General features: G+C 35.7%; 1 protein-coding gene across 2 annotated transcripts; it reads left to right on the forward strand.

Moving 5' to 3' along the window:
• Nucleotides 1-223: 223 nt before the first annotated feature.
• On the forward strand, nucleotides 224-3,766 carry LOC124860647 (thiosulfate:glutathione sulfurtransferase-like). Of its 2 annotated transcripts, XM_047354110.1 has the most exons (5): nucleotides 224-2,271; nucleotides 2,873-2,989; nucleotides 3,111-3,273; nucleotides 3,366-3,444; nucleotides 3,550-3,766. In XM_047354110.1, exons 1-4 carry the CDS (start codon nucleotides 2,259-2,261, stop codon nucleotides 3,415-3,417), a joined length of 345 nt encoding a protein of 114 aa, XP_047210066.1. In that variant the 5' UTR covers nucleotides 224-2,258; the 3' UTR covers nucleotides 3,418-3,444; nucleotides 3,550-3,766. The 2 variants fall into 2 exon arrangements, with proteins under 2 accessions (XP_047210066.1, XP_047210065.1); XM_047354109.1 differs by having other exon boundaries at nucleotides 241-2,271; nucleotides 3,366-3,766.
• Nucleotides 3,767-10,328: the final 6,562 nt, after the last annotated feature.

Consider the following 10,328-nt stretch of genomic DNA (forward strand, 5'->3'; position numbering starts at 1 on the left):
ACATCAAAGTTGGATCAGCCTCTAGTGTGTTTTTCCACTTTAATTTTGTATCCAGGCCTCCATTGGTTAATAAATTTGATTTCCATTGATGATTTTTGTGTGATTTTGTTGTCAGCATTTTCAACTTTGTACAGAACAAAGTATTCAATGAGAATATTTCATTCATTCAGATCTAGGATGTGTTATTTGAGTGTTCCCTTCATTTTTTTTGAGCTGTGTATATTAACATGTTAATGGTTATGAATATAACTAATAATCCAGCTAACAAACCAATACAGAGACTTAACAAAATGAACAGCGCATTTACTTTTACTGATGAGGACTAAAGAGTACTGAACTTTGGTCTGAGATGTCCCTCCGTTGGAGAAAGAGGATGTTTGGACACATTATGGGAACAATATGTTGTCAGATTAATCTTTGAGCAAGAATGTTTTCCAAACTTTAACAAACTGGAGACGTTTTTCACACCGGGCCCCAGAAAATCCTCCTAGGTCCTTAAACCACAAACATGGAAATTGGCATAAAAAGTATATCAAAACATAAGAATTCATTATCATTTATAGAAAAGGGTCAAATGCCGCATTATTTAGGGCCGTTACCAGTTAAAAAAATAGTTTTAAAATGGGATCATATTGAATTCTGATGTCAATTTAAAAATCTGTGTGGCTAAAGATTGAAATTAGTGTGCATTGAATTATGTGACGACCTTTTTATAAAAGGAGAAAAATACCGTCAATACTTCATGTGATGTCGTAAACTGTTCTTGGCTAAGAGGTCTCAGATTACTGACCACAAGAGAGGACAAAGATATTTTCCTGATTGCAGACGAAGATTTTGTGGAAAATAAATTTACACTTACATTTTCTCTCACCAGTGTAGTAAAAAAAAAAATGTCTTTAATTCAAGGTCTTTGTGGCCAGGACATTTTATACTGGATGCATTTCAGGACATTTTTTGGATGCTCTCTTAGGTCCCTCCAACTGCAGCATCCGTCATTGTGGTAAAAACGCCCATCTTACATTTCTTGCCAATCACACAATAGTTTGAGTCTGACACTACATAAGAAAATGTCTTTGCAGTGGACCAGGTCTCATTGCGATAAAACCGTGTAGTTGAGATAATGGAGCGAGTGGCCTAGGAAACCACAACAAACACCTAAAAGATCATGGACTACCAGCAGTAACTTGTGCATTAGGTAACAGGAACAAAAGTACTTGCAGGTGATGAACAAAGGTATAATGTCAAGTAGGCCTTCTACGGTTGCTTTGTCTAATATGTCCCAAGTTTATTGATTCTGTCACTGCGAAACAATTGGAAACTGAACAAGAAACTTTTAATGAAGTGTGGCAGCAGAGCGTGTAATCAGGAGTCTTTAAACAGTCTCAGAAGCTTATTAAAACAAAGGGCACTATTCATCTGATCATGGCTGATATTTAATATGACCTTAATATGAAGAAGGTCCTGGATTCAAATCCTGGCATGTGGTTTTTCTACCTGGAGTTAGCATGTTCTCCATGTGCATGCACCCTCCCTCTCACCTGCCAGAAATCGATCATGGTTGGATTTTGGACAGTTACAGGTTGATATCATGTGGTCCTTAAAATAAGAGACGGATGATTATGATCTTAAATGATTGTTCTTCATCTTTTACTTTTACCTTAAACATATCTTGTAAATACAGTTTCACTATCATGTTTAAGACATATTAAGGAAGAATGTAAAATTAAACTGCATTTAAAAAAAAATAAGAAACACATAATTAATGTTGTTAAACATAATACAGTGTTTTGTTGGCTTTTCTTTTATGTTTTTTAATGCAACAACACCACTGAAAACGATGTCACAAACTGGGGGGAATTACACTGATGGACTAAATCCATCGATGTAATCACTGACAAGAGCTAACCTGATCATAAACAAAAGACCGTGATGTAGTTTTAAACTTTCTTTATTGATTTTAGAACAAAAATATTTGTAAATCTCAGTTTCAATGAGTAAGTCATAAATTCTTTTAATAGATAATTCATTGCTTGAAACGTAGACAGAGACTCTAATGATTTGTATTTTGAACTTCTGCTCAACTCCGATGCTCTTACATGATTATTGGCTCATTACCTGAGTCTTCAAGGCCAGATCCTGCCCACTGCCTGAACCTCAGCCAATTATTTATCACCAAATGACATAAAAACGGAGGTGTGGAAGAAGAGAACGGAGCAGAGATCACTCATTCATCTCCACAGCTTCACGTACACACCGATATGGGAAAGCCAGGTTAGTGTTTTTTACTAAGGGTATGGTAAATATCTCAATTTTAAAATTAAATAGCATTGATTTAAAATATTTTTTTTAATTGGTTCATTGAAAATGAATTAAAAGGCAAAAATAATTCAATTCTGGTTTTAATTCAAAAATACTGTGAGGGATCCTAGTTGTTAATACTTTAATGATTTGCAAATATGTATGAATATGTCATAAATGTTACACAAAGGCAGATAGAATGTGTAGATAATAGTTTATGACATTTATGCGTATTTCACAGTGACAGCAGTGTAGATGAGGTCAAACTGATAGCTTCCTTCATGCTTTTTACAATTTGTTTTACACACTTTTTGTTATTTCTTATTTTATATATATATATATAACTGGAATTTGATTGCAGGGTTTTTATGTTTTGTTTTAAACATTGATTTCCAGGCTTTTATCATCCTCACCAATGTTTTAACATTTTTCTCCAGTTTGAGCACATATGAGCTCAGGATGTCTGCAGACACTAGCTGAAAATTATTAAGTATAGATATATATAACTTTAAAAACTGGTCTGTGCTTTCTTCTCTGGGTGTTTGTTCAAAAACCATCTACTCTTGTATTTTAGTCACCTACGAGGAACTCAAGGCTCTTCTGGCCAACAGCAAAGATCTGATTCTGATTGATGTCCGTGAGAAAGACGAGGTGGATAAAGGGCGTATCCCCAGATCCATTCACATTGCCCGTAAGAGATCATTCACTATAATTTAGTAAATATCTATATCTTTTGTGTAAGATGGCGCTCTTAATGCCACCGGACTATGTGAGTGATCTGCTGTTGTTGCTTTCTCCTCTTCTGTGATCAGTTGGGACCGTCGAGGCTGCTTTCAAAATGAACCCAGAAGCCTTCCAGGCCACGTATGGGATCCCCAAACCTGCACTGGACGCTCCTGAGCTGGTGTTTTACTGCCGATCAGGAAAGAGATCAGCAGAGGCCATAAGCAAAGTCAACAAACTCGGATATGTGAGGTAAAAAAGCTTTCGTTTGCGCTTTTAATATTCCTTAATACATTCCTAAAGATAAACACTCTAACCCTCAGTGTCTCTATTCTCTTTTTCAGAGTACGTAATTACGCCGGCTCCTACATTGAATGGTGTAGTAGGGAGGGATGAAGACCCATGTTGAAGAAGAGCCTACATGTATATAATTATATAAACTGTAAAAATCTTCACGGAAAAAAACCTTTTATCTAAACTTCTATGTAACTTACAAATTAAATACGCTTTGCTTTCTATTCCTAAAAGTGTTTTTTGGGGGCGCGGCGCTGATGGTGAAGGGGTTAAAGCGTGCGACCATATGCGGAGGCTGTGGTCCTTGGGGCGGCCGTCCCGGGTTCGAGTCCCGGACCCGGCGACATTAGCCACATTTGTTTATTTTTTGTTTTCTCTCTTCTCTTTTTTATATGTCGTGTTGTTGTTTTCTTGTGGACCATGAGTCTGTTGAATAAAGTAATCTACCCTTCTTTCCTGTCTGCCTACTGTCAAAAAATAAAGGCCACTAGTGCTGAATAAATATCTTTGTCATGTCAGATCCTGGATTAGTTATGCAAGAATTAATATAATCATCAGGCTCAAAGAATTTACTGCATCCAGTTCAGTGATGACTTTATTGTCCTGTACAACAATATGCATCAATATGCATTCTACTAAATATTTAATTTTCATTAAAGGTTTAAATTTGTCTGTTATAATTAACTATGCAGATATTAACAGCCCGCTTTATTTATTCATTAACAAACATTTACCTTCAGACAAGTATTTAAAAGGTTTTATCATTTAAAATAGTTTTGGGTCCAGTAAGAAACTAAATGAAGAGATGCTTCGCAACAAATGCAGCAGATGAAAATTAGATATTAATTTAATGAATCAGTGATGGTTATTTTTAAGCACTGGTTCCCAAAGTTGGGCTCAGGATCCGGTTGTGGGTGTCAAAACACCAAAATGGGCAGTCTGGAAATATTGTCAAAAAGTTAGAATACATAAAAAAACAAAACATTTCTTATAGACTAGAGTCCTGAAGGCCTGTGCAGAGCAGCTCTGTGGGATTCTGCAGCACCTCTTCAACCTTAGCCTGGCCCTGTCAAAGTAACCCTAGGTTCCCCAGCATAACACTTCTCAAAGTGTCACATTACCTCCACTGGCTTGTCTTCTTCAGACAAACTCAACCATCCATTGGATGTATGAGAAAACATGATTTGTTAAACCAGGCCGCTTTCGTCCTTATTTGAAGACCCTCATTGTTGGTGCTTTCGGCAGCGATTTGAACCATGGGCGCCCTGGCTGACCATATGCAGCTCAAACTGCAACTCTGTGTATTCTGGTACATTTCTATGAGCGTCAACAAGAACGTCTTTAGCAATTTGAGCTACAGTCCCTCGCATGTTGGACCACACAGGCTGACGTGTGTCTGGTTCTTTTGATAAATACTCCTCACAGCAGACTAGGAAGACTCCACCAGAGCTGCAGTGTTGGGGATGTTCTGATCCAATCATCTATAGCTGTCACCACTTGATCAAATCCTTACACTTGCCAATTTTTCCTGTGTCAATTTTGAGGTGAAAATGTTATTTTGCTGCCTCATATATACCACCTGTTAACAGATGTCATGATGAAGATATCAGGGTTACTACACCTGTCAATGGTCATAATGTAATGCCTGATTGGTAAAGAGAAAATGTAGTCACAAATGGAATAAAAAACAATATTGGTTGAGAAGCTCTGCTGTTAAATTGTGAGTCAGTGGAGAAAGTTTGCAACAAATGTTCCTACAGATATCACAAACCTTCTCATTTGAATTTATGATAGATTCAAAATATTATATATAAACTGATTTAAAATATATCCATGAAAACTAGAGCTTTCAGCACCTGCTCATGTAAAAAATGAGTTTCTAAGCTTTTGACCGCTTCTCTATAGAAGAAATCAAATTCATAGAAGAAAAACTACAATTTTATATCCAATTTATTTGAAAATGTTCTAAAATAATAATAAATTCTAACAGTTGATGGAAATGTTAACATTAGCTTAACGTCAGCATTCCTAACCTCTTCATGTTCTGTGTTTAATCGTATCACAAAGGTTAAAGCAAAGAAAACAGAGCCAGAGCGTTTTTCTGTGGCTATCACATTCGTTTAGGAGGGTTAATGAAATAAATCTGATTGGAAATTGTTGGGCTGCGTATTTGTCAGGTCAAAATGTTTATAATGATTAAATCTCTTCAAACAAAACAATATTTTTTACTTAAAAATAATTACTGTGGAATTTGTTTAAATGCATTCAAACGGCATTAAAATACAGTTTTGTTACATTATTTAGTAATGTTTTATTCTTTGAATAAATTATATAAAAATAACCTCTGAGTTTACCTGTCAAATGATAAACACTATAAAATAAAAACTCGGTACCGTTATCAGTGATCAATCTGTCGTGTCTGACTTCATACTTTTCCTCTATTTTTACATTTTTAACCATTTTAAACAAAAAGTTGAACACACACTGTAAAGCACAGCCTTATCTAAAGCAGCATCTCTTCCTTGCTGCGTTGACTCTCACATATGCAAAAAAGACAGTATTTTGAATCCAACTTGGATCTGAACGGATCCCTCTAAATTCTGATGGCTTTTCTGGAAATATTTCACTTTTGCATCGAAGTAACTTAAATATATAGAATATTTTGTGGGATTTGCCTAGCGATAATACAAATGCCAATTAATCATTGGTTGTTTTTGTCATGTAATTATTGAGAAGCTTGGCCTGTTAAAAAACATGTTATCTTTTTTGTAGATAAAACTCACAAACCTTTGACTAATCAATAAGCCCATATTAAGGTCATTGTTCCGACTTTCAGTTTGCTGGAAGAAAAGAAGTTCTCATCCGTCAATTCATGAGCTAAAAAATGAGAAAGAAAGCTTACTGTTGTTTTCGTCATTTAACATTCAGTGAGCAGGCATCACTATGCAGGCCATCACCGATTTTAATTTGATTGTTACATAATTTCAAGAGTACAATTGATTAGTTCACCTTTGTTCATTAACTTTCCTTTCGGTGTTTTATTACGAAATGAATCTCCCACAAAGGCTGTAGACCAAACGTTCTTTGAGATAAACTTACATCCTGTTGCTGTTTTATGACAATAATAAAAATAAATAAATAATAAATATAAAGGTGCTGACGAAGTGAAGCCTCTTGAGGTGAGGAACATAACCTTTAACAAATACTGAAAATATCAGAGACTGCTTTTAATGAAGGGTTTCTTTTATGAAACTTGATTAGTTAGACCAAAACTGTAGGATGATGGACAGGATAGATGTTTTTTATGCTGTGCAATCAGTAAGCATGTTTAACTGTCAGTTTATGTAGAAGAACACATTATAAATTTGCATGCAAACTAGATTTGTCTTTATCTATAAATTCTATTTTTTTTAAATGCACCCATCGGCCACTTTATTAGGCACACCTTACTAGTACTGTGCCCCATTTTCCATTCAGAACTGCTTTAAATTTTTGTTGTTGAGTTTTTTTTTTGTCCATAATAACATGATAGCGTCAAACAGTCTCTGCGGATTTGTCAGCTGCACATCCATGACTTGAGTCTCCTTCCCCACCACATCCCAAAGGTGTTCTATCTGTTGGGTTGAGATCTTGTGACTTTGGTGGCACATATTCAAGAGGCCAGTTTGGGATTATTTGAGCCAAAAGGGGATCAGCATGGTCAGCAACAATTCTCATATAGGCTGTGGTGTTTAAACAATCCTCAACAGCTACTGAAAGGTCAAAAGAGTGCCAAGAAAATGTCCACCACACTACCACCAGCAGCCTGAACGGTTGATAAGGTTGGAACCACACCAAATTCGAATCCTACCGTCTGAATATCACTGAAGAACAAGACTCATTGGATCAGGCAAATGTTTTTCCAAGCTGTTATTGCCCATTTTTGTGATTCTGAATGAACTGTAGTCTCAGTTTCTTGTTATTAGCTGTCAGGAGGGGCACCAGTCTGCCTTTTCTGCTCATTCTGCTCAGACATCTGATACTCGTGTTAACATCCCTGCAACTCGCTAGATGTTTTCTCTTTTTTTTTTGACTATTCTCTGTAAATCTGAGGGATGGTTGTGGGTGAAAATCCCAGTAAATCAGCAGTTTTTTAGCGATTTTGACCAACCCATCTGGAACCAACAGCCAGGACATGTTTAAAGTCACTTAAATCCCCTTCTTCCCCATTCTTACCCCTTGTTTGGACTTTAGCAAGTCGTTTTCATCACATAGATGCCTAAATGCACTGAGCTGCTGCTGCCACGTAGAAGGAAATATTTTCCTGTATTTTTCTGACTTCTTAATGAGACATCCTTGACTTGCCTTAGTCAAAATAGCACAGACACACTGTAGAACTCCTCCCTTTTTATCCACATATTAATAGCCTTATTAATAGCAGCTGCTTTAAGGAGTGGTGCTTCATCCCTGTCCTCTGTGGGTGGGCCTTATGATCAGACCGCAGCTGCTAGTCCCATTGCGGATGTAAATCAATAACCCCCAAACTAGATTTATTGTATCTGAACTTAGAGATAACACATTGACAAGCTGGACTGATTGAAAACACCGAACTTGCAGTTTTCTGGTCAAGAGCTTATATATTTATTTGACTATGAACAATTGGTACCTTTACATCTAGGTCATGTTATGAACAGATAGCACACTGCAGATAGGAGCTACATGGTCTTATAACAACCAACAGCTTCTTATAGATAATCACGATCACCTTATAAGGATTTATGAATTAAGCACTAAGTGTTGATCCTCTTCATTAACTTCTGCTTCAGTTTTTAACGGCTTTTTCACTCAGTTATAGTGATCAAAATAGATGTTAACCAATAAAAAAAAGTGAAAACTAATTTCTGTATTCTGAATCAAAAAATCCAGCTATATTTTTTGCACCAAGTAAAGATGTATAAAAAGCTTCATAATAAAATTCATATCTCACAGTTTGGTTGTAGTCTCACATTAGTGTTATTTAAGTTATTCGTCTGTGACATGACTTGCATTTCAGCTCCACTAACATTCCTCTGCAGGACGGACCGTCCTGCTTCTCCCAAATCCTTCCAGCCAGCACCTGGGACTGGACACAGTCCACTGGTAAACATCACCCACTGCTAGGAGAACGACATGTACTAATAGCCAAGATGCACTGGAGGTCTTTACCTAGAGGTTCTAGTTTTCCAGTAAACAAAATCTGAAAATAAATGAGGCTGGAGTAGTTTGGGCGTCTACAACACTTATTCCAGTATTGTAAAAACTCTTTATGAGACAATTAAAACTAATTTTATCCTCTTTACTGGAGAGCTATTCACATAGAAAACACCTGTTTATCTGTGAGAGACACTTTATGAACCTAAAGCTGCAGAAAAAAAGTTTGATTTCAGAAGGAGATAAGAGTAAAACCACACAAAATGGGAGGAATGGGGAAAAACAAAATCCTTAAAGTGACCATAATAGAGAGAATAGACTTTACAATATGCCTTTTTTAGCTGTGATTAAAATCATCTCAGTCAAGATGATCTTATGTGGACTTTTGATCCAAATTCAAAATCTGATTCATCTAGACATGTAATAAAACAAAATTTAATTTTTACAAGTTTTGGTTGCATTTCTGAGTCCTCCTAAATATCCTAGAGATTATCTTTATTACAGCTGATTGGAGATAAAAACTGAACACTTCAGATGCAAACGTTACATTAATAATTGCCTAATTATCAGATTTGCACAGTGCAGGTAAATAATAAGTTGTATCACAAAGTGACGAGCAAACATTTACAAGGTAATCTTAGTCTGTTCTTCATGATTAGCCTGGAGAGATTTTGTGCACAGCTGTGGTGTTGAGAAGGAAAATTAAGATGTTTGAGAATGGGAGAGTTTGCTTTTTTTGTCTGCCTATTTTTAACAGGCAGGGCTGTTCAATTGAAATAATCCCACAATTAGTTTTGCAATAAAGTTTAACTTCTTAATTATAAATGTATTATGTCATGAGTACTTTATTTGTAAGTCAAGATAGTAAAAAGTATTTAAAGACTATAGAAATACACCTCTGATTAAATCAGTTTTAAAGTCATTGTTAGAGCACCACCTAGAGGATTTCCTTTGCAACAATAGATAGGCGGTCGCAGCTCTGCGAACTGAACACTTTTCAACACTGGAAGTTTAAAACAACAAATATAAGGAAAGAGATCAACACAAATACATGCAAACAACCTTACGGCTCTTCTTTTTTTAAATTGTCAACTTTAAAGTTGTAAAAGTATTTTGCATCATCAACAAATAATTCTTTAAGCGGTTTAACAAAATGTGTCAGGTTAGCTATTTGTTCTTGATTTGACTTGCTACTTCATAAATTATTTTTTTATTTTTGGGTTATGTAATCTAATCACACAATAATCACTGAAAAAAAAATGCAGAGTAATATTATTACAGTTATTAATAATTATTATAGCTGTTTAATACAATGCCTTTCAAAAGTAAAGATACTGCCTGAACCTTTTTAGATTTTGTCGTTTTGGCACACACTTTGGTGTGTTTTATTAGGATTTTATGTGATAAACCAACACAAAGTATCAAATAATAGTGAAGTGGAATGTGATTGAGACACGGATTTGAAATAAAACAAATAAAAATATAAAGAGTGGTGTGCATTTTAATTCAGCATCTTCTTTTTGATACCCTTACATAAAATCCAGCGCAACCAGTAACCTTTAGAAGTTGCCTATTTAGTAAAAAGAGTCCAGAAGTGTGTCATTTAAATTTTGTCTAAATCTGGCTGGTCAGTGAAGGTCTCAGCGATTTGTTGGAGAACATTAGTGAACAAACAGAATCACCAAGACAAAGAAACTCCTTTAACAGGTCTGGGATAAAGTTGTGGAGAAATTGAATACAGGCTTAGGTTCTAAAACAATATTCCAGGCTTTGAACATCTCAGGGAGCATTGTTCCATCCATCATCTGAAAATGGAAAGAGCATGGCAGCTGCAAACCTACAAA

The sequence above is a fragment of the Girardinichthys multiradiatus genome, chromosome 23, assembly GCF_021462225.1.
Source record: "Girardinichthys multiradiatus isolate DD_20200921_A chromosome 23, DD_fGirMul_XY1, whole genome shotgun sequence".
NCBI classification, from domain to species: domain Eukaryota; kingdom Metazoa; phylum Chordata; class Actinopteri; order Cyprinodontiformes; family Goodeidae; genus Girardinichthys; species Girardinichthys multiradiatus.